We start from the raw sequence: 25,546 nt of genomic DNA, 5'->3' as shown, positions 1-25,546 counted from the left end.
GCTTCATCGTATTCCAATTGTAAATTTTGGTTTCAATGATTCAAAAGTGGTGGTTTCGATTTGAGTGACAAAGAACGTACTGGTCAATCAAAAAATTCAAAGATTCTGAATTGCAAGCATTATTGAATGAAAACATCACCCAAATGGAAAAACAATTGACTGAACAACTCAACGTCGATAAATCAACAATTTCTAAACGCTTACACACCATGGGAAAAATCCAAAAGGAAGGCAACTGGGTTCCACATACTAAATTGAGTGAAAGTGCCATTGCAAATCGTTTGAATATCGTTATGTCTTTGCTTACCAGACAAAAAATCTTTTGTGATGAATTGTAACTGGAGATGAAAAGTGGATTTATTTTGATAATTCAAAGTGAAAAAATTACGAGTTGATTCCGAGAGGATAACCATCGACATCGACACCAAAACGGAACATTCACGATCACAAAGCAATGCTCTGTATTTGGTGGGATGTGGAAAGTGTAGTGTACTATGAGCTTCTAAAACCGAATGAAACAGTTACAGGGAGAGCGATACCAGCAACAATTGAACAAATTGAACGATGAATTGATGCAAGAAGGGCCAGTGATAGCCAGAAATAGACACGAAGTGATTCTTTTGCACGATGATGCTCATCCTCATGTTGCTCCAATCGTTAAACAAACATTGTTAGAGCTGAATGGGAAATTTTTTCGCACCCAGTGTACTCTCCAGACGTAATATCATCTGATACTATCTATTCCGATCGATGCAACACGCTTTGGCAGATACACACTTCAATAATTACGAGCATGTGCAAAAATGGGTGTCTGATTAGATTGCTTCGAAAGACAGATCGTTCTTTCGTCGCGGAATCGCTATATTGCCAGAAAGATGGAAAAAGTCACAGCTAACGACGGAAAATATTCTGATCGATATAAATTTAAGCATTTCTTTAAAATAAAGATAAAAAAGTTGACAAAATAACTATTTACGACTAGAATTAATTGAACCTCCTAATAGATTAGGAAAAAAGACGAAACCCCCGTCACTGTAATAGTTTCGGATCGCAAGAGTTAAAATAGTAATTTTAGTAAACAACAAACCGCGTGTTTCTTTGCTGCGCAAATAAAACACTTTACGTGGAATGAATACCGACGAGGATAACGAGAAATCGGATGATTAGCGTGCCTCGATGTCCCGTAACGTCGAGAACGCCGCAATGAGCGTCACGTAAGCGATCGCAAACGAATCACGATGAATCATTCGCAGTGGAGTGAAGACGATATTCCGCAGGGAATACATTTTCAAGACGCTTCTTCGCGGTGTATGCGCATCGTGTAGTCGAGGAGATCGCATAAATTAGAATTTCCTCCGCAGGATACTCTAACCGCGCTTCGTCGTGGCTATTCATCGTCGATCCTTTCACCGACATGCGTTGTTCCGCGCGGTTAATGACGGTCTTAATGTCACGCGAAGGTAACTCCTCCACACACGTGCAGCATCCCCGAGCAACGCGAGTGGGCAGCTCATTACGGCGCATATCGATCTATCGCGACGCGTTAGAACGCCGATTGCCGATGATGTCTCCAATTCTTCCGGATTTTTCGCAGACCCTCCACTAAGGAGTCACTGGACCAATGATGAGAAAGATCGGATCCGGCGCAGTTCACCCAAAAAAAGTATTTTATTTGTAAAGTGATTTTTCTCATAGTCTCATATTCTAAGCGAAGCCTATTACAGAAAAAGGATTCCCCGTCCGATAGAGCGAATAAAGTGAACCATTCATCTAAGATTTATTAGATATTATTGTAACTATTGGTTTGGCAACTAAGTAATTGCGGACTTTTTGCAGATTTAAGAAAATAAAAGACAATTTTTTCATGAAACGAAATAACTTTATGTAGCAATATATTGTCTATCTTTATCAATGACCTTTTGCCATCTTCCAGACTGCATCATAATTCCACGTTCATAAAACGTTTGGTTTTTATCGGCAAAAAACTGAACCATGTGCGATTTGACATCGTCATCATTGTTGAAATTTTTACAATTCAAGAAGTTTTGCAAAGAACAAAATAAATAATACTCTGATGATGCAAGGTCAGGACTGTATGTGGCAAAACATCCCAACCAAGCTCTAATAATTTTTGCCGAGTGACCAAGATGTGTGTGATCTTGCATCGTCATGATGGAACACAATACCTTTTCGATTTGCCAATTCTGGTCGCTTTTCTTAAATTGCATTGTTCAGTTTGGCTAGTTGTTGAATATATACATTTGAATTGATCGTTTGGTTGCGTAGTAAAATTTCAAAGTAGACAATTCCTTTGTAATCCCACCAAACTGATAACATAACTTTCTTTTGATGAATATCAGCTTTGGATGTTGTTTGCGCTGGTTCATCTTGCTTGCTCCACGATTTTTTTCAATTGACATTGTTGTAAACAACCCATTTTTCATCGCCAGTTATCAATCGTTTCAAAAATGGATCATTTTCGTTTCATAAGCAAATCGCAGATAGCAATGCGTTGTGTTAAGTGAATTTCTTCAAGTTCATGAGGAACCCATAAATCGAGAATTTTTACGTAGCCAAATTCTTTTAAACGCTTTTCAATGCATGTGTGTGATACATTGAGCTTCTCTGCAATCTCACGTGTTGTGCTATGACGATCCGCATCGATTATTGCTTTGATTTGGTCGTCATCAACTTCACCTGGACGATCAGAACGTTGTTCACCTTTGAGTAAAAAATCACTAGACCGAAATTTAGCAAACCAATTTTGACACTGCCGTTCTTTTAAGGTTTCGTCCATACATAGAACATAACTTTTTATGAACTTGCGATGCGTTTTTTCCTTTACGGAAGTAAAAAAAACAAAATATAATGAAAATACTCGTTTTGCTTTTCCATTTGTCAACCGACGCCAAACAAAAACTACACAACCGATCGATACAATTTCTTTACTGAATGCCAATTGAAGTACCAATTATCAAACAACAATATAGGTTTAACACTTCGAATACGTAAATATGCCTAAAAATTCAACGCCATCTATCAGTGAAATCTGCAATTACTTAGTTGCCAACCCAATATTTTCTTCTTATTTCAAGAAGATTTCTTCTTGTATCAATTAATTTTCCTCTTATATGAAGAGGAGTATGTTGATTTGAATGTCGGCTTCTTTTGTTCAGTCATGCTCTACCTCCAGACATAAACGAAAAAATAACCAGTATTTGGTCAAATATAGTTTATCAAATATGGTCCTTCTAATTTTAAGAATAATATGTTTATAATATTTTCCTCTTGAGGCCATATATAAGAATAAAATCCTCTAAAATTTAAATGACTCCGCTCGTTCTAAAATTACTTTTTTTCTGGATGTTAATTTGTTAATCGCTGCGATCGTCGGCGATCGTCCGAGCAGACTCCGCTCGGATTTCTTTCCGGTCGCTCGTTCGCGGGAAAGTTATGAGGCCAATAACGATCTCGATGAGGTAACGTTAATTAGCCAATTTCTAATTCATCACCGGTCGTCGGAATTAAGGCCACGCGAGAGCACGCCTCGTCGGTAGCGCGCGCGCGGAGGAATTCGCTTAATTAATAACGATCGATTCAACGGTTATTAATTACTAAACCGGAACAGCGACGATGATTAATAATGCCGACTTACGTCCGAGACAAGTGTGCCTGCGGAATTGCAAGTGTCCCTCTTCGCACCTGCACACGCCGTCGAGGCAGCTACTGTTCGCCACTTTCAGCGAGCACTGTTCTCTCACGAGGCAATCGTAGCCCAGCAGAGTCGCTGAAATGTTAAGTGATTTTCAGTGAGCGATTTTCCCGCCGGCCCACTGTCATAGAACCTGTCGTCGCGCCCAGAAACGTGTAAGAAAACGATTTCTTTGTATCTCATCCCGGTTTGTCGTCGCGATATCAATGAAGTGAAAGGATTCGTTAAAAAAAAAAAGACGGTAAATAAAATTTCTCTTCGCTCTCTTCGGAAGAGCCCTGAGAAGGAACGAGAAGTAGATGAGTGTTTGCAAATTGTTGAAACTGTCGAAGAAAGGAGCCGAGAAACTCCAGTCGAGGGCGCAATGGACACTGACGATCCAGGGTTAACCGCACCAAATTACAGCTCGTTTAGTCAATTTTTGTCAGGACGACCCACCCCCGACGAGTCTCTGCTCGCTACAAAGCGCACGTGCTGCAAGAGTATCTATCTATTTAGGGGACGAGAACAGCGCGGTTTTCAGGCGGACGAGAGGCTGCTCCGTCGGACTTACACTCCAGACAATGCGTTCCATTGTAGCCGGCGAAGAACGGCTGACACCGGCAATAACCCAAGTGGCAGTGGCTATTAGCGATGCCGACCTCGCAGTCTCGATCCCGCTTACACACGTCGCCGAGCTTCACGTTCGTCGTAGCGGGCGAGGGTGAAGCCGGTCTCTGCAAGAAGGTTGAGGATGAATTGTGCCCTCTCCCTCCCCCCCCCCACCGGGTGACCCAGTTGCGCGCGAGTCAGCCAGTGGCGTAGCTATGGGTTGTCGGAAAAGTCATGACGCACCTTTACTACAGATGGCGCTAAGTTCATTTTTGGCAGTACTAGAGTCATTCGCATCTATGTTATTGCTATGTCATTTGAAAGCTGAGTTCTAGTTTCATTCTAAAGAATAATTGAGCGATTTGGTTGAGTTTTGGAAATTTTACAACAAGTTGAAGGTGGAAGACCAAACTGCATTATCGCCATATTTTACTGTTTTACTTCCATAAAGGGAAGAACGTGCGTCAAACTTGTGAAAAGTTGCGTAAAGTTTACGGTGACAATGCTCATACAAGAACGTCAGTGCCAACGATGGTTCACGAAATTCCGTGCTGTTGATTTTGATCTCAACGACGCTCCTCGGTCAGGGAGGCTCACCGAGGTTGATGACGATAAAATAAAGGCATTGATCGAATCCAACTCGTTACACGACACGAGAGATTGCAGAAACATTAAACATGCATCATTCAAGCGTTCATGACCGCCTGAAGAAGCTGGAATACGTAAGCAAGCTCGATATTTGGGTTCTTCATGAACTCACAGAAGTTCATTTGACGGCGCGTATAAACATCTGCGATATACTCATTAAACGTGAGAAGAACAATCCTTTTTTGAAGCGAATGATAACTGGTGATGAGAAGTGGATTGTTTACAACAATGTGGAGCGCAAACGGTCTTGGTCCCGAGGTGATAATTCGCCTCAAACAACATCGAAAGCAGACATTCATCAGAGGAAGGTGATGCTCTCAGTGTGGTCAGGATTTTAAAGGTATCGTGTTTTTCGAGCTCCTACCAAGGAACCAATCAATTCGAATGTGTACCGTCGGCAATTGGACAGTTTGAACGAATCCATCATCCAGAAACGTCCAGAGCTCATTAATCGTAAAGGAGTTGTGTTTCATCACGACAACGCGAGACCACACACAAGTTTAATCACCCGTCAAAAATTATTGGAGCTTGGACGGGTTGTGTTGCCACACCCACCATATTCGCCTGACTTTGCGCCGTTAGACTTCCACTTGTTTCGCTCTCTTCAAAACTCTTTACGTTATATAACGTTATAACGTTAAATTCAGATGAGACTGTAAATCAGCACCTTGTTCAGTTTTTCGCCGATAAAGACAGATTCTTCTATGAACGAAGACTTATGAAGCTCACTGAAAGATGGCAAAAGGTCATCGAACAAAACGGGCAATATATTACTGATTGGTCTTTGTTCTTTACGTAAATAAATGACCTTTGAAAAACATAGAAAGAGTACGTCATGACTTTTCCGACAACCCAATAATACTTCCGGGACCTCAAGAGGAGAGAGATGCGCCGCGGGCTTTCGAGTCGAGCTAACGAAGTCCCGAGTAATTATGCGATTCGGCGGCAACTCGAGCTGGAACGAGCGAGAGGGAAATATCGATCGCTCCGCTTCTGCAGCGAATCCCTTTTTTTTGTTTTCTATCTATTCGCTCGCTCGTCAAGTCCCACCACGACTCGCGGCTGCTTTTCTCTCCCGTCGCTTATCACTCGCGTAACCCACATACGCCGCACGTCAAAAGGTTGAGGACGCGACGCTCGTGTGCAACGACGCGCCTCGCTCGCGCATTCTCGTGACCTTCCAGGAACTGCTTCCGCGAGTTACTCTTCCACGTTCTGAACACACATTCTCCGCCGGGTGGGTGCCTAGCGAGCACGCAGTTTACTCGGCCCCCCTTCCCCCCCACTCTCTCTCTCTCTCTCTCTCTCTAACTCTATCTTTCGGTATGTAATCGCTTCCCGGTTTCCCACGATCTGCAAACAATGCTTGTGCACTTTTGCGCGCGTCCACGAGCCCGGCGAACGGACAAAGAGCAGCATCGTCGGCGTCGGGCGAATTAACCATCTCATTCTTTTGCATTGCAAGATCGTTAGGTTCATCGCGTTTCCTTCCGCCGGCGGATCCTTCGGCGAAGCGGTCGCCGAGGAATTTTCCTCGGTGACCTCGAGGCAGTTCCGTCGAGTGTCACGTTTCCTGCGAGATACATTCTCCGCCGTAACTCGCAGGAGCATGAAAAATACCGGCGACGCCGTCCGTCGTGGAATTGCGAAATCGTGACGCGATTTCCCGCCGATGCATAGTGGGATGTTTGTACCAAAAAATTGGCCAAAACTATTTTTTGACGAATTTTGGTTTAAAACGTGCTACTAATTATATATATGATCATTATAAAGATTTCGTATAAGCTTTTCATGAAATAAAATGTAAATATATATGTAAAAATATTTTAATAATTAAGAAAACATAATATTCCACATCAATAAGTATTCAACTAGACAAACTCCAAATTTCTTCATCTAATGAGTGTATTCCATCCTCAGAGTCAACATCAGTTTCGTCTATTGAAATATCTCCTCTTCTTGGCGTGAAGCCAGTGAGAAGAAGCATATCCAATCTTTCTTTTAAAAATGGTTTAGATTTCTTTCTTGGTACGGGTCTCATATTTGTTAGTAACGTTTGTTAGAACTTAGTAGAAGTCTGTTGATTATGTCCATATTACAAAAGGAAACAAAAAGAAAACAAAAAGAAACAAAAGGAAACTTCATGTCTAAATAACCTTTAGACAAAACTAATTTACGTTTAGGGAAACAAAAGTAATTACTAAAATTATATCCGCGGTTTTTCGCGGCTAATTCTTTCTGATATTTTATCCGGAGAGATTACTCTTTCATTTCATCCAAGAAACGTAACAGGGATAGATCCTGAAATATAAGTAAATCCTTCGAGTTTGATATCGAGAACGCGAAAAGATACATTATTGAATATTATTTTCAAAATCGTACATCTACGTGAATAACAATTCAATTGTAATAAATATGATCTAAAACGTTTCTTCATATCTTCCTCGAAACAATCAATAACGAAAAATTTCGCGCTGCCACTTTTAAGCCACCTTAAAATTCTGATCGAAGATCGTATGTTATAAAGCGCTGAGAATTGATGCGTACAATACGAATAACGTCTAAATTCCGACTAACCAAACCACTTCATGTTATCGCGGACGAACAAAAGCATAGCGGCCCATTATTCTACAGATATTCAACTGTCTAGGATAGTCACTCATGTAAAGCAGAAATGACTTTAAGAAAATTGGCTTTTGGCTAGCTTTTCAGGCCAAACGTCCCACAGTGCGACGGCGTTGCTCCTCCCCTAATAGTACATATTGTTAGGCCAATATTGACTACAATTTGGGCCCCCAATATTGGCCAATGTAATCCCAACGTATGTCAACACTGGTATAACAATGCTATGCAATGTTGGCGATATCTTGTAATTTGATGTCTAACCAATATTGGCTGCATATTGGGATACATTGGGCCAATGTAACCCCAATGTAAGTCAACACTGGTATAACAATGCTATGCAATATTGGCGATATCTTGTAATTTGATATCTGACCAATATTGGCTGCATATTGGGATACATTGGGCCACTGTAACCCCAATGTAAGTCAATATTGGTATAACAATGCTATGCAATATTGGCGATATATTGTAATTTGATGTCTAACTAATGTTGGCTGTATATTGAGATACATTGGACCAATGTAACCCCAATTTATGTCACCGTGGCCAATGTAACGCCAATATAACGCCAATGAAGTGTGCTACTAGGGTCCTACCTTGCGCGCGTACGGCAACCCGCGGGTCTGGCGAAAGACACAATGCTCGAGCGCGACTTTGGTACCCACGGCGCTGGAAGTGGAAGTGGAAATGCGGAATCGCGCTGCAGATTTGCGGCCTGCACGCGCTTCGAGCACCGCAAGGTGACACGACATCCGTTGCGCGCGTATGCACCGTTAGACGTGGCGCGCTTACAGACGGCCTGTGTGTAATTTTATTCGGAGAAAAGTCTGCGAATCTCGCTGACGAGCGCCGAACGGTAAAGGCTTGGTGAGGCAAATAACGCGCGCCGCGCAGGACCGCAGGCCGGTCCTGGCCGACGTTATTGCGACCACGACTCGGCGACTCGGAGCATCGTCGTCGTCGTTGTCATCGGCAGCGTCGCAGAAGCACGTCCGCACGATCGCCGTATCGGGAGAGATCGGCGGCTCTTTATCGTCGCTCTCGAGGACATATATCCGTCGAAGGATAGGGGAATCCCATGGGGAGTCCTCGGCTTCGCCTTCTAAAAGAGGAAACGGAGGAACACGGGCAAAGAATGCTCTTAGCTTCTCTCTTCGTGCATTTTTCTAAACTGTCGTCTCGCTCCTTCAGCCTCTCTCGAAGGACTAGCACGTGCTTTTACCCGCCGCTTTATTCTCGCAGAAGACGGAAGCACGAGAGCAAGGGGAGGGGAGGAAAAACACGCCGCTGAGAGTCTCGTAGGGTTAAGGAGCTTGCTTTGAAAAATCAGCCCCACCGCGAATTACGAGTCGGCAGTGGTGCTTTCAAGTGAAACGCAGAAAAGGTAATTTATCGCGTTTCCTTTTATCTCTTCAAGGTCTGAATAATAAATGGGGCTATTTTGGTCAACAATATGTATCAATAATATCAATAATATCAATTTGGTCAATAATATATAACACTATATAACACATAAATAAGGTAGAGATTTTTAACAATAATATATTCAGTCGCTAAATATGAAATGTCTGCGACTGATTATTGAGTTCGACAGCCGATATCTCTGACATGTAAGTTTTACAGTTTCTGGTTTTTTTGTTGTGAAGGTACATTATCACTCTTTCAAAGGCATGTTTTGGTTTGTGATTATCTTTCGAATTGTCTTTGTTAGCAATTTTTGTGTAACCATGGATAAGCCAAAAATTCGTGTTATTTTCGAATATGAGTTCCGTAATGGCACCAATGCAGCGCAGACAACTCGAAATATCAACAAAGTGTTTGGTGAAGATGTGGCTAATGAACGCACAGTACGTCGATGGTTTGAGAAGTTTTGTTCTGGCGACTTTCATCTTTGGAAATGAGCCACGTGAACGACCCGAGACCAAGGTGGATAATGATGAGCTGAAAGCTGTAGTGGAGGCGAATAATCTCAAACTAAGCGTAAATTAGCAGCAAGGTTTAATGTTACTATTCCAACAATACTGGATCATTTGAAACAAATCGGCAAGTTAAAGGGGCTGGATAGATGGGTTCCGCATGAATAAACGAGCGTCAGAAGAGAAATCGTCTGGAAACTTTCCTTTCTTTACCATCACAACATAAAGGCGAATCATTTTTACATCGTATTGTCACGTGTGATGAAAAATGGATTCTTTTCGACAATCGTAAGCATTCGGCACAATGGTTGGATATACGAGGATAGTCCCAGAAGTACCTGACCTAACAAAGAAAGCACAAAAAATTTGGGAAAAAATATCTTTATTTCTCTACATAGTCTCCTTTTAGCTCAATACACTTTTCCCAGCGATGTTCAATAGTTTGTTCGATACCCTGTTTATAGTGGGAATCCTCAAAATAGCCATCAAGCCACCTTGGTCCATTGTTTTGACTGTTCCTTCGTCTCAGGTGTGAAGTGATGGACCCATGTTTCATCCATGGTTATGAATCGACGCAAAAACTCGGCTTTATTGCTGCGAAACTTCACCAAACATTCGATTGAAACATCCTCACGACGCTGTTTTTGTTCCAATCGCGGCACCCATCTTGCGCACAGCTTTCTCATGTCCAAATTTTCAGTCAATAAGCGATGTACAGCATTGTTTGAAATGACTACCATGTCTGCTAACTCGCGCACTTTCAGTCGACGGTCATCCAATACCATTTTGTGGATTTTCTCCACCATTCCTGTCGTAGTCACTGGCATTTGGTCGACCACTGCGATATTCATCTTGGCAGCTCGTACGGCCTCGTTTAAACTCTGCCACCCAATATTTACTGTTGTAAACGAAGGAGCAGACTCCCCCAGAGTAGAATCTAGCTCCGCTTTGATATTGGTTGGACTGAGGCCTTTCAAATGAAAGTATTGTATCACATAACGATGACCAATTTTTTCCAATTTTCCTGTTTACAAATTCACTGAGAGCGTTCACTATTGATGGCTGCCAAACAAATACTAAACAACGTAGCGTCGTCAAACTTCAAACTTAAGCTCTATAAGGTTGGTACTTTCTACCATAGTCATTCTTTTCAAACAACAACCGCTATCTATACGTCAGGTCAGGTACTTCTGGGACTACCCTCGTAGATGAAGTGCCGAAACACAGTCCGTAACCGAATATTCACAAAAGAAAGCTAACGGTGTCTCTTTGATGGTTCAGTGCTGGTATTATCCTACAGCTTCGTGAAATCTAGTCAATCGATTACAGCGGATGTCTAACCAATTGGACGAAATTATGAGAATGCTTGCGATTAAACAGCTGAGATTGATCGATAGAGACAGGCCAATCCTCTTGCAAGACAACGCTCGACCACATGTCGCACCCAACAACGTTGCGCAAACTACACAACTAGGAGCTGGACTTGGAACCTCTCTGTCACCCACTATCTTCACCAGACCTTGCACCAACTGACTACCACTTCTTCCAGGCATTGGACTACTTCTTGCAGGGAAAAATACTCAATTCTCAACAAGCTGTGGAAAACGCTTCCCCCGATTTCATCGTCACTCGCTCTTCAGACTTCTTCGTTTCTGGCATAAATAAGCTATCATTAAGGTGGTGGTGTTGATAGTTTAGACACATACTTTGATTAATTGTACTATTTATAGTTTGAGATATAATAAACCAAGCTTTTGATTCAAAATCGGACGTTTCTTAATGACCTATATATTGTTACGTATCGCAGCGTAAAGTTTGATTGGCGCGTCGAAAGGCTGTCCGCGACCGCCCTTTCTTCTCAAGTACATAGTCGGCGAATCCCGTCAAGTCCTGCGAAACATCTTGTACCCGTGAGAACCCGAGGAGAAGGGATTTCGGCTCATTCGACCGAGCATTGCGTGAAGAGCCACCTTCAACGAACGGTACAAAACGGCCGATCGGATGCACCTGTGCGTGTGACCGGGAACGACATGTCGTTCCTCCGTCTCTCTCCGTTTCTCCCTCTTTCTCTTTCTATCTCTCTCTCAAATATGCGTCTCGTGTGCAGCCGAGAAATTACCGTGCAGTCTGAATCACGAGCCGCCGTCTTACATTTGGCGGGCGATAATCCGCAAACGCGTCGCTCGAGCGGAACCTCGCGGGAACCTCGAGCGGTCGCATGTTATGAATAATGGATGCGCTTTCCTGAATAGACGCGTTATTTCAGTGTCACGTTTGTTGCGTCCGCGATCCTCGCTAAAAATCGCAGCGGAGGCACGCGCGCACTCGATGTCACGCTTGGTTTTCCGCTTCACGCTCCGAGTATGAGCGCCATTTATTTATTCCGTCCGACCTAACAGCTAATCTCTTGAGCGCGTCCTCGTTGCTCCTTCGCGATTTGCAAATTTCAGCGGATTCTTACGAGAAGTTTACTTTAAATTTCGCTTTAACCTTTTCGTGCCTGACTTTTTTCTAGGAATAATTTGCATCCATTCACGTCTTACTAAAAGTTTCTAGGGTCGCTGATTATGAATCTGTAGTCAAAATTTCAAAATTCAAAATAGCGAATCCAATATGGCGAGCCAAAATGTAAAATTTTCTTGGATTTAAATAAAATTCATATTCCAGAGATTTTTGAGGTCGCTGATTATGAATCTATAGTCAAAATCTCAAAATTAAAAATGACAAATTCAATATGCACAGCGTGTGAAGTCCCACTCTGTTTAAGGGGTTTCAACTGGGTCAACAAAAACAAAAAAGTCCCACTCTGTCTCATTCCGTGCTTCAAAAAATCCACGAAATGTGAATAAATTGAGTCGACCATTTTTATTTACATTTTGTCAGCTATATTAGATATAACTACATTGAATTTGAAAATTTTAACTTTAGATTCGTTATCAGCGACTCAAAAAACCCCTGAAAAATGAGTTTCACTCAAATCCAAAAAATTTTACATTTTAGTCCGCCATATTGAATCCGCTATTTTGAAATTAAATAGCAATTTTGTTTCATATAGCCCTTACGTTGACCTTCAAAATAAGCCCAGGAAGAACTTGCTATCTTAATTTTTGTGGAATATATATATATTTTTCACTTTTACTCTATTTTACGAGTATTTGACGAAATATGCATTTGGCTCTCCAATAATTTTATTCCATCGCGGAAGTGTGTTTCTGGAAGGTTTGCGAAATATGCCTCTACGGCTGCTACAGCTTCTTCATTCGACAAAAAATGCTTTCCACGGAGGATTTGTTTCAGGTTTCGGAACAGATAGAAGTCGCTAGGTGCCAAATCTGACGAATACGGTGAATGATCAAGCAATTTGTATTTCAATTAATTGAATTTAGACATTGACAAAACACTTTTGTGAGCAGATGCGTTGCCTTGATGAAAAATGATTTGTTTGTGCTGCAAACCAGGTCTTTTCTCACGAATTTTTGCGTCCAATTGATCCAAAAGGTTACAATAATATTCAGAGTTAATTGTTTTACCTTTTTCCAGATAGTCGATTAATAAAATTCCTTTAGCATCCCAAAAACTGATGCCAAAACCTTTTTTGCCGATCTTCATGCTTTGTTTGTTTTGGAGCTGAACATCCACATCCAGCTTCGGTCCACTGTAAACGTTCCTGTTTCAATTTAGGATCATGGTGATAGATCCGGGTTTCACCCATAGTTATAAAACGACGCACAAAATCGGTTTTATTCTTCTTAAAACGATCCAAATGACGCTGAGAAATTTGTTTTCGAACGAGTTTTTGTTGAATTGTTAACGTATGCGGTACCACTTTTCCAAACACCTTTTTCATTTGTAATTCTTTATGCAAAATATGCTGTACCCGTTCATCTGAAATGCTCATGGTATAAGCAATTTCACGCGTAATCACACTTGGATCTTCAGAAACAATAATGTATTTGCTCAATGATTTCTGGTGTTGATGCGCTTTTTGGACGTCCACTGCGTGGATCATCTTCAATGCTTGTACGACCACGTTGAAACTCAAGTGCCCATTTATAAACTATTGTTTTTGAAGGAGCAGATTCCCCTAACACATTTATCATCTCGGAATGAATTTCCATTGCCTTTAAACCTTTTTTAACAAAGAACTCAATCACTGCACGCTGTTTCAAATTTTCCATTGCAAACAAATATATTGACACGTCAACTTCAATTGGCTTGTAAACACAGAAAGAATTGACAGATGCAAATGAGACCTAACCTAGGTTCATGTGAAGAGTGATTCTATATAACCGACTACAATTTATAATTCTACCGTTTACTTATAGATGCCGCTCCGTGAACTTTTCACGCAACCTGTACAGGAAGACCTTATCACCATGGATATTTAGTTTCGGCTGTGACGAAGAGGATTCTTCGGGATTTACCCACGATCTTTTGCGATTGGGATTGTCATAATAAATCCATTTTTCGTCTCCTATCATAATTCGATGCAAAAAAGACTTGTGTTTGTGCTTATTGAGCAGCGAAAGGCAAATGGTGACTCGGCTGGCGATAGCGTTCTCGGATAATTCATGAGGAACCCATTTTCCTTCCTTCGGAATTTTCCCCGTCTTATGCGTCGAATTACAGTGCTCTGATTAACATGTAACCTTTTCACAAGTCCTACACTCGATTGAATCGAATCTTCTTGCAATAACGCTTCCAAGTCATCCGAACTTATCTCTTGCAGTCGCCCGGCACGCTCCTTGTCTTTCAAGTTAAGATCGCCATTTTTAAAACACCGAAATCACGGCATGAACTTTCAGCTATCATTCCCACAACATAAATTTCGCAAATGATTTTGGTTGCTTCAGCAGCTGTTTTGCGCTGATGAAATAAAAAAAGCATACAATGACGAATATGCGTCTTATCGTATTCCATTTTCATACGAATTAAAAATGTTTATGTCAATGAATAGGACTTATTATGCATCAGTTTCTGTGTGCAGGTTGACCAATACTGGCATAATCTAACAAAAATGTGTCGCAACTTTCATGTAAATAAATCACAATGCCATCTATACGTGAGCGATGAAAACTTTTGCATACCCTTAATATTTGGGAGACCAGGATTGATTGATAGAGTTTTTTTTTAATGAGTTTTTTTAAGCGTAAATAACAAATGGAATATAAGCGTCATGAAAATTTTTTAATAGCTACATGCTTATACAACACAAAAAATCATTTTCTCGATTGAATATTTCATTAACTTTGTTGCATCAATGGAAAATATAAGGCGACAGCATTTATAACAACCAACCTCATATATGAGGTCAGTTGTTACAGTTACCGGGATCGGCTGTTACAGATTTCTGTATTTCAAAGAATACATTTAATGATTAGAAATAAATGAAAAATGTGCATAATTATTAATATTTTCTAGATAAAATAGGTATTCATGTAGCATTAATGATGTAAACATAAATATATTTATCAATGATATAAATATAAAAGCATACTTGTCAATTATTTTAACTGCATTAGTGAGCTAGTGCACTTACTGAACTAGTGCAGTAAGTTACAGTAAACAGCTGACAGCCGTAACAACAAATCCTGTAACAACCAGTCCTAGCTCACCATATTTACATATTTTAATTATTGTATAAACAAAAGTATATTTCGAGCCGTCAATATAACTAAAAATTATTACTTTTAAAATAAAGATTCTAAATAAATCTGTTGCAATCACATAATATAGTGACCAGATTTATTAATATAATATAATATATATGTCTGACTTATTTTACTTTTAACTATCAAAAACTAGAAATGTTTTTTGTTTCTGAAAATACACTAGTTAGTTGAAATAACTTATTACAACCTGACCGCAATGTTTTTGCAGAATTACTATATTTTTTATGCAATTTTACCGTTTGTCATTTTGCAATAATTTTAAATGTATCAACGTGCCCCGTGTATCAACTATCCCCGGTCTCCCCTATACATTTGACGACAAAAATTCAGGAATGGAAAAACATCTGAATGCCCAGTCCACCATCTTTAAATGTCTTTCAAATCTCCTTCTCGGAGAAATTGGTCTCTCAAATCACCGAGCAGACGAATAATTGTTACAAAAAAAAGAACACATACAGCATTAATTAAATACTCCAAATTACAACATATTTCACTCTTTCTCGTCGCTGTAATAAGCGGAATGTCGAAGGAGACTCACTGTCAGTTTTCTCGAGAGAGATTAATTCAGAGTATTAATTGGTAATTACCAAGATTTTTCTCATTGTGTCGAATAGAAGGATACTGAGCGCGACTTTATTCCCAAATGAATGAAGCATTTTATGTGATTAAAACGCTGATAAAAACTAATTACCTTATTTTGAAGTAGGCAGTATTGCGAGATAGAGATAGAGAGAGACTGAGAGAGAGAGGGGGAGGGAGGGGGAGTATGAAGGCAGCGAGTGTGCTTTTCATTATTTTATGACAATTGAATCGCACGAACATTACACACGTATGCGAATTGTTAACGAAGAAGGAGAGAAAGAGAGAGAGAGAGAGAGAGAGAGAGAGAGAGAGAGAAGAGAAGAAAAAAATTTCATCAGTCTTCTCGCGAGAGAGTTAATCGGGCGTTGCACGCAACGCTGCGTGCGCGCGTAGAAGTACGTCTCTCTCATTCCCCGTCTCGCAAGCCAACGATGCGCGCTGCGCAACACTGCACCCAAGGGTGGCAACGTGGAATTTTATATTCACCGCGAGAGCGCCTCCCGTTGGCTCTTAATTACGCCTAACGAGCCAAGCCAATTTAAACGCGGAATAGAGTCGGTGCCGTTCCGAGGATAGTAGCGAGCACTGAGGACGATCGCAATCGCCGGTTCTCACGCGAAACTTCGCTCTTGCGCCTCAGTCGTCTCAGTTGCGAAGGACCGCGGGATGCGAGCGACACACCCCTGAAAGCGAGACATGCGCGCGCGCGCGTTCAGTGCGGGGATGATCCGGAAATGCTGTCTTTGTCGGGTCGAGAAAAAGCAAGAGAGGTCGCGTTCACCGCGCGCAAAGGACGAGTTCGCTCGACGTTGGTATTTCCCAGCCGCGACGGAACGGCAGTCTGCGTCCTGCGTTAAAGCTGCTTCCCATCCATCCATCCATCATCTTTGTTTCATTTTTCCGTCAGAAGGGATTAGCTTCTCGAATTCGCGGGAAGGGCTCCCAGAAAGATAGTTTACGAGGATTCGCATGGTCGTGTACGCGCGAAACAAAGCCACGTGTCTGGCCAACGCAGATCTCTCGTGATTCCCTCCCCCCCCCCTCTCGCGACTCACCCTTGGAACTTTACGGCGGTGGTTAAATGATGGTTCGGTTAAGTATAATTGCAGATGCTCCAATAGGTTCCGCAGAATGCGGCTGCCGAGACTGTGTGCATCCTCCCTTTCTTCCGCTCCTGCGTGATTCCCTTATATAGGGTGAGGAAAAAGTATAGAAACTCTTAAAAATCTCGAAAAATATAAGTTTTACAGAAAAGTGTTTCAGACAAAAGTTATAAGGCTCAAAACGATGTATTTACTGATCTTATCAGTTTGACCTTGAGTGGCGTTACCAAGGTCAGGCCAAGGTGAACTTATTTTTTTAAAATAGAAACCCCATTTTTTTTATATCTACGATGGAGATAACTTACGATATCTCGCTATTTGTCGGAAGAAAGAATGGTACTAGACTTTTTTACTCCATTTGGTCTCAAGGACATATTGTTACAATAGTTCCCTAACTTTTAACTTATTGACTTTTGGAAATTTCAAAATCATCAAATTAACAAAAGTTAGGGTACTATTGTAACAATATATTCTTGAGACCAAGTAGAGTAACAAAGTCTAATAGCAGTTTTTCTTCCGACGAAATAATTGCCGGGATATCGTAAGTTAAATATTGAAAAAGTTTCCGAGTTTTCCTTAAATATCTCAAAAAATATTAGGCAAATAAAAAAATGTTTCAGACAAAAGTTGTTTAAATTAATTGGTAGAAAAAGATGATATAATAAAAAACGGGGATTTCTGTCTACAAAAAATAAGTTGACCTTAACCTGACCTCGGCAACACCACTCAAGGTCAAACTGATAAGATTAGTAAATACATCATTTTGAGCCTTATAACTTTAGTCTGAAACACTTTTCTGTAAAGCTTATATCTTTCGAGATTTTTAAGGGTTTCCATCTTTTTCCCTCACCCTGTAGAGAGCGAACATGAAACGGGGAGGACCGGTCGTTCGGTCACCGCGCTCGTATATCCCACGCGGGTAATCCTCTTTGTCGATCCAGCAGCAAGTGGAGAAACAGACAAAATACGACGGTCGGACGTATTGCATAGCGCGAGAACGCATTGATTTTTCAACGACGCCGTCGCGTCGGTCGTCGTCCGGTTTTGCGATATTTGTCCGTTATTTTTGTGAGACAGAAAGAACTTTCCCAATTACCATCGTAATAATTTTAATTCGTTTTCAAATTGATTTCATTTTATTTTATTTGTCATATTCATCTAATTTCTTTATCACCATTTCGTCATTATAAATCACAAAACCTTATTAGTATCTGGATTGCCGAAAAGTGTCATTTGCGCAATAACGAAGAAACAATGAGAGAGGAAATAATGCGAGTAATAACGGGAAAGAGATAGAGCGAAGAGATGACTCGTCGTTTCAGACGATACAGTGAGGAGACGAAGGCGTGTCACGATCGTATCTTCATTCGCATTACGCGGCTCGATAGCGAGAAAAATCGATCTTCTCCGTCGATCGATGGACATTGTCCGTCGAAGAGGACGGAAGCCGACGGGTCGGCGCGATCGCTTATTCCCATGTAAATCGCGATCGCATTGTTGCGGTTACGCGCGCGACCGTGCGCAAAACTGCGCTCTGCAAATATGCACGCACGCACGCACACACGCACACGCGCGTACGGTCATGCAACGAACGATGCACCCTCGCTCGCTCGGACCGGCATTGTGCGACGCAGCCTGCATTGTTCGAATGACTCCTCGCGGCCGTATCGAGATCGAGCGGTTCTCGTGAAAACGACCGTAAACCGCGCGTAAAGTATTGCAGAAAGAAGAAAGGAAGAGAAGTATACGCCGACGAGTGGCGAGTGGCGAGAAGGAAGCCATTAATGGGAAATACGCGAGGGAAGTTCCGCTCCCCGCGGAGGAAACTGGCTTGAGCGCGTTGAAAAGCCGACAGCATCTCCCTCCGAGCGGAGTCCAAATGCAAAAAGTAAAAAGTAATCAATTATATTATGGATGTGATTTAGTTCTGAGGGTTTCGCAAAAGACGTCACTAATGTCAGTTTTGCCGAAGACATTCTAATCACAGCTATTGTTCCTTAATGCTAATTAATATTATATAATCAATATTAATCCATATATCCATATCCACATTATAATATTATATAATTAATATTAATTCATAATATTATTAATATTAATTTATGATATTTAGTTATTTACTAACAATAGACGCAGCAAAAATCGTATTAATACCGTCTTAAAAATGGAGCTTCCTGGAGAGCATTCTCGACATGTGTTGCGTTTGTTTTTCGATCAGAAGAAAACGGCGGATAAAGGCCGTGCATTTCTGATAGAAACTTGTGGTGATCTTGCTCCATCAATTAAGACATGTGAATATGTGATTTAGACGATTCAAAAGTGGTGATTTCAATGTTGACGACAAAGATTGCTCGGGACAAGAAAAGAGCTTGAAAATGCCGATTTGCAAGCATTATCGAACGAAAATCTAGCACAATCCAGTTCAAAACTTGCCAAAGCATTGAATATTGATCGTACAACAGTTGATAAATATGTTTACATAATGTGGGAAAGATTCACAAAGAAATGGGTTTCACATGAATTATCGGAAATTATCGACCATTGTGAACTGGCCGAACATTTGCATTTCGTTGATCGCCAGACAAAAAATAGTTTTTTGTATTAAATTGTTACTGGAGACGAAAAATGGATCTATTTCGATAATCCCAAACGAAAAAAATCATGGCTTGATCCAGGCAAGATCTACTTCGAGGTGCGATATTTACGGTTCAGAGATATTGCTATGTATTTGGTGGGATCAAGAAGATGTTGTGTACTATGAACTGCTAAATCCGAATGAAACCGTCACCGCTGATCGTTAGCGGCAATAATTACATGAATTGAAGCGAGCATTGGACGAAATTGCGAGTAAACGACGCAAAGTGATCCTTCTTCACGACAATGCTCGACCTGATATTGCCAGTTTCACTGATATTATCAGTGAAACAAAAGTTATTAGAGCTGGAGTAGAAAGTCTTACCGTATCCCGCGTATTCTCCAGACATTGCTCCATCCGATTATCACTTGTTCCGGTCGACGCAACATGCTCTAGAGCAGGGGTTCCCAACCGGCTCGCACCCCCGGGAGTGCGAAAAAACATTCTTGGAGGTGCGAGGAAAAGTGATTGTAATTAATAATGATTAAGATGAATTCTGAAATAATCCGGCATTTTTATCATCAAATTAAAAGAAATGTTATTAAAATTATATACTTTTTATATTCCGTACACTGAGAAAAAGTTGTATTAAAATTAAACAAATATTTGTTCGAATACGACTGTGAATACATTTATTTAAATTAAGCAATTATTTTCTAAAATTGAAGAAAAAAGTTTATATTCAGATCCTCTGTATTTCATTTTAGAAATTTTAGTTGCTTAATTTGAATAAATGTATTCACAGTCGTATTCGAACAAATATTTGCTTAATTTTAATACAATCTTTTCTCAGTATACATATATATTCGTTACGTATCACTATGCGAAGCTTGATATCATGGATAATTGATACCATGGAATTTTATAATATTAAAATGATGGTTAATTTCTATAAAACAATACTATGTAATAATAAATTATTACAAATTAACTTCTTACCTTAAATCCCTAACAACTAATTTTTACCATAAAACATACGAGTAATTTTTTTTTGTAGAGGGTGCGAAGGTTCATTAATAAATTTTTAGGGGTGCGAAATACAAGAAAGGTTGGGAAACCCTGCTCTAGACATTGCTCCATCCAATTATCTATTGTTCTGATCGATGCAACATACTCTAGAAGATACACACTTTTATAATTTGGATCAAGTGCGAAAATTTGTTGAAAATTGGATCAACTCCAAAGAAGAATCTTTTTATCGTCGGGGAATGCGATGCTCTTGCCGAAAAGATGGCAGAAAGTTGTAGAAAACGAAGGAAAATATTTTAATTAAGATATTCGTTCATAATCTTGTTTAAATAAGTCAGTCTTTGAGAAAAAAATTGAAAACTAAATGACATTCCTAATAATTGTTCCTGATAAATGTAAAAAAAGAAGAAAGAACACCTTTGCGCGTATCATTAGCGGCAAAGAATCTCCGCAAAAATGATCGATTTTTCGGTTCTTCCGATTTTAGAATCGAATTTTGTGCCAAAAGATAGTTTATGATGAGACATTAATTGCAGAAAAGTTTTACATTGAGCATACAATTGGTTTCATAGATATAGAGGGTCAAAGTGGTCACTACCTACTAAGAAAGTATGACACTAATAACGCTTTATCGCACGAATTTTTGCAAAATTCGGTATCTATGGGTTCTTTGAGTTGCTGATTACGAAACTGATGTCAGATTTTAAAAATTCAAGATGTCAGGTGCAACATGGCGGACACATATGGCGGAAACAATCATTTACTTTTATTGGAACTGTTATGTTGTGGTTTTTTTGGCTAGCTGATTGCGAATTTTCCATTAGGTTTTCGAAAGTAATTTTTTCAACGACAATTTATGAGTGGAAGAAGTATTTTCTTTTATTGTTTTTTCATAAAAAAAATATAAAATTCAAATCGATACGTTACATGATGTATAAAGGATAACGTGATAGTTTTATTTATTATATTTATAAGCTTATCTTGCCTTCATTGGCTGGATAACTCTTTCATCTTGCCTTCACTGGCTGGATAACATTTTTATCTTGCCTTCATTGGCTGGATAACTTTTTTCATCTTGTCTGCATTGAAGGTAAATGTAAATCTGATAGAAAATTCGCAATCGCTAGTCGGAAAAACTATAACATAACATTTCTAATAAAAGTAAATAATTGTTTCACTATTTGTGTCCGCTATATTATATCCGCCATCTTGAATTTTTTAAATCTGACATCGAATTCGTAATAAGCAACTCAAAGAATCTATAGATACTGAATTTCGCAAAAATTCGTGCGATAAAACGTTATTAGTGTCAAACTTTCTTAGTAGGTAGTGATGATCACTTTAACCCTCTATATCGCTGAAACCAATTGTATGCTCAATATAAAACTTTTTTGTGATTAATGTCTCATCATGAGCTATCATTTCACGTAAAATTTAATGTAAAAATCGGGGACTGAAAAACGGACACTTTTTGCGGAAGTTCTTTCACGGGGAATTTTCACGGGGAGAAATGTTTCCTGTTGTTGAAACGATAAAACCGCTATAAACATGCAGCTTTGCTCGCGCAAAATAATCAACTCGCGCGGTAGGTAGCAAATGGAAAATCTCAAAATCATGGATCAATCGTCGGTCTCACGAAACATTGAAGATACAAGGATATTATTCTCTCGCGTTCCGCCATGTTCCTCGAGAGAAATCGTGCGACGTCGATTCGACGGCATCGAAATCTGCGTGAATTACAACGACACCGATGACGTCGACTGCCGTCTCATAGCGGCATCTTGTCCACCCGGAAGGAATGCCGGTGATCGATCGCTCAGGTGAAATCCGGGACAGGGGAGGGGGGAGGCGATCGTGAGCGACGATCGCGACTTCCATCGCGCCCGGTAATTTATGAACGCCGACGGAGCCGACGGAGACGACGACGACGGTCCGCTCGCAGGGCTCGCGGAATAATCCGCCGTTAATTATCGCCGCGCTGCGCCACCGCCGCGCGATTACGCGGCGCGCCCTTAATGCGCCGGTAAATTGTATCGCAGGTGCGCGACGCGCGATCGAGGGACGCGTTCCGGATCGGGATTTATGAGCGCGCCGTCGTCACCGTCGCCGCCGCGCGCCGCTGCCGTTGTCACTCGCCGGCAATTTCACGCTTGGCAAGGCGCGAAATAATCGCCGCTTTCGTGGCTCGCGCCACGCGATAGCGAATTCGCCGCGCCGAATGCGAACGCGATCCGGCGGGGCGGCGACGTGCACGACCGATCGATTTCGAGCGGCGCGGCTACCACGGCGCTATTTAGATTGCGCGCTCCTTTTCCTCCCCCCCCCGCCTCCCCCCGTCCCTCCATCTTTCGATCACGGACTCGTGCGACTGTCCGTCGATCTTTCCGCAACGTAAATCTCCGGGGAGACGTTCTCATTGCACGCGCTGCTGAGAGAAATTCACATCTCACCGGCGCGACGGCTTTGCGAAAACTCGGCGGCGTCTCCGCGGAAATATCGCCGTTCACTGGCGTGTCCTTCGACATGAGGATGATTTATCCCTCACGCGATATAGGGTGTCTCCTTAATCCTCGCGTTGCAGACCCGACGTGGCGTCTATCGATTTCGGATAACAACGCGCCGCGCTGGGACATTAATTTTGCCGATAGACGCTCCCCTCCCCCCCCTCTCTATCTCTCTCTCTTTCCCTCTGCCGCCTTTTCTGCCGCGTCGCAGTCATTATCCGAAGAGTTGCTAAAAAATCCAATCGATGCCGCAAAAATAATTGCCGGGCCTCCGATTACAAGGTGTGAGGCGATATTTTTCGCGCGCGCGCGCGCGCGGCATCATCGCGGTTCTCGCAATTATTCCATGGAGAAAAGCGGTAGCAACACATGTGTATCGGTAACTCGAGCGCTTCCCCTCCGCCCTCCCTCCTCCGTCCCACCGGTTACTCGCTCGCCGTACATCGCGGGAATCGCGTTTTACACGTACGCACAAATTACACGCAGACGAGAGATCCGCGATAGCAGCGGGCAGGTAGGCGAGCGACAGGTAAGAAAAAAGACCCGCGCGACTCGACGAGGAAGAACTCGTCGCGCAAGAAGCCCGCGCTGTCTTAATCGCGCCTCCGTCTGCATCGGCAATCCCTCCACGAGACGGATCGCGCGTTAATCTTCTTGTTGCGCGTCTTGGCTCGCCGTTTGCTTCCCGACTAGAAATTTTGATCAGGTACGCTTGATATTGATGAGTACCTAATAGCGTGAATCCTAATTAAGTCAGACCTTATAATGTTCCGACTAGTGTATCATATAATAAAGTTTAATTGATCGGGTCCTCGTCGGGAGGATTCTTACTCATTGTACCTAATATGGCTTGTTTCATCATATCTTAACGAGCTTCGGTTGATTATCCTTTTTTCTCGACAGTCAATAAAAACAGTCGTAAAATTAACGTGGAAATTGGATTTCTCTGGATTTGTTTTAAACTATTTTGCTGTTCGGAGATTAATCATTATAATATTTCGTTAAAAATCTAAAAGTTTACCTTAACATCTCTCTCACACACAAACACACACACACACATATCCTGGCTCGCTAATATATAAAGTATTTGGGAATTTTTGGAAACAAAAAATTGTGTAGGTTAATCAGGTCAAGTTGAGAAAAATGTGTACCATTTTGCAAAAATTACAGTAGTTATTATTGGGGACTTGAATAAGTTCTCGCTGTATTTTCGTGAAAATGAATTTATTTATTTAAAAAATTTATTTAAAAAAATTAGTAAAGAACATGCCATTGGAAGTACTAGGTGCGCAACTAAGTTTCCGGGTTTCACACATGGATGGCGCTAACGACACATGTAGTCGACATACATGTTTGAAGTTGTGTTTTTTTATAGCTTGGACATCTGTTAACAATAACCAGTCGTAATACCAACACATATCGCAACGCAAAAATATTTTTTCTAACAACGAAGATGTCGAGTTTTGTGCCAAATAAACAGCATTTGCGGGAAGCTTTGCTTTTCTGCTTTAACTTGAAAAGAAGTGCAGCTGAAGCACGTCGTTTGTTTGAGGAGGTTTACGGCGAACATGCACCATCGAAAACTACCTGTGAAGATTGGTTTAAACGCTTCAGAAGTGGCGATTTCGACACTGAGGAGCGCTCCGGAAGACCAAAAACAATTGAGGACGCCGATCTGCAAGCGTTATTGGATGAAGATGATACGCAAACACAAGATCAACTTGCGGAGGCATTAAACATGACACGCCAAGATATTTCCAAACGTTTACATGCCATGGAAAAAATTCAAAAGGAAGGAAAATGGGTGCCGCATGAGTTGACTGAGAGACAGATGGAAAATCGAAGAGTCACTTCCGAAATTTTGCTTTTGCGGTATGAAAGAGAGAGTTTTCTGCATCGAATTGTTACTGGCGATGAGAAGTGGATATATTTCGAGAATCCCAAATGCAAAAAATCGTGGCTTTCACATGGCGAAGCATCAACATCGACGGCACGGCCAAATCGCTTCGGAAAGAAGGCAATGCTCTGCGTTTGGTGGGACTAGAAAGGAATCGTGTACTATGAGCTGCTGAAACCGGGCGAAACTGTCAATGGGCATCGCTACCGACAACAATTAATCAATTTGAATCATACATTGCTCGAAAAACGGCCAGAATGGGACACGAGACACGACCGAGTGATATTGCAGCACGACAACGCTCCGTGCCATCGCACTTCTATTGTCCATGACACCATCAAAACGCTGAAATGGGATCTGCTACCGCACCCGTCGTATTCACCAGACCTGACCCCTTCCGATTATCACTTGTTCCGGTCGATGGCGCATGGTTTGGCTGAGCAACACTTGGCCAATTTCGAAGAAGTGCAAAATTGGTTGGATGAATGGTTTCGGTCCAAAGACGCGTCGTTTTATCGTCGCGGTATTCATGTATTGCCAGAGAGATGGCAAAAATATGTAGCTAGCGAGGGACGATACTTTAAATAAACCATTTTTTGTATTTCTCTTGAAATTTTCCATTTTCCATTGATCAAAAAAACCCGGAAACTTAGTTGCGCACCTAGTATTGTCCATCGCTAGCCACTACTTTC

The 25,546-nt window shown here is 41.3% G+C and overlaps 1 protein-coding gene across 1 annotated transcript in view; it reads right to left on the bottom strand.

Annotated features, from left to right (window-relative positions):
* ImpE1 (Ecdysone-inducible gene E1) overlaps positions 1–25,546 on the bottom strand; it is a 54,206-nt gene that overhangs the window by 15,143 nt on the left and 13,517 nt on the right. The window contains exons 2-3 of the mRNA XM_011154546.3: positions 4,266–4,428; positions 3,656–3,787 (exon numbers count right to left, since the gene is read on the bottom strand). Coding sequence (XP_011152848.1) covers positions 3,656–3,787; positions 4,266–4,428 — 295 coding nt within the window. The remainder of the gene's footprint in view (positions 1–3,655; positions 3,788–4,265; positions 4,429–25,546) is intronic.

Source organism: Harpegnathos saltator, unplaced genomic scaffold (assembly GCF_003227715.2).
Source record: "Harpegnathos saltator strain DR-91 unplaced genomic scaffold, Hsal_v8.6 scaffold779, whole genome shotgun sequence".
NCBI classification, from domain to species: domain Eukaryota; kingdom Metazoa; phylum Arthropoda; class Insecta; order Hymenoptera; family Formicidae; genus Harpegnathos; species Harpegnathos saltator.
The sequence above is the reverse complement of the archived record's forward strand: the minus strand, read 5'-3'. Positions and strand labels throughout refer to the sequence as shown.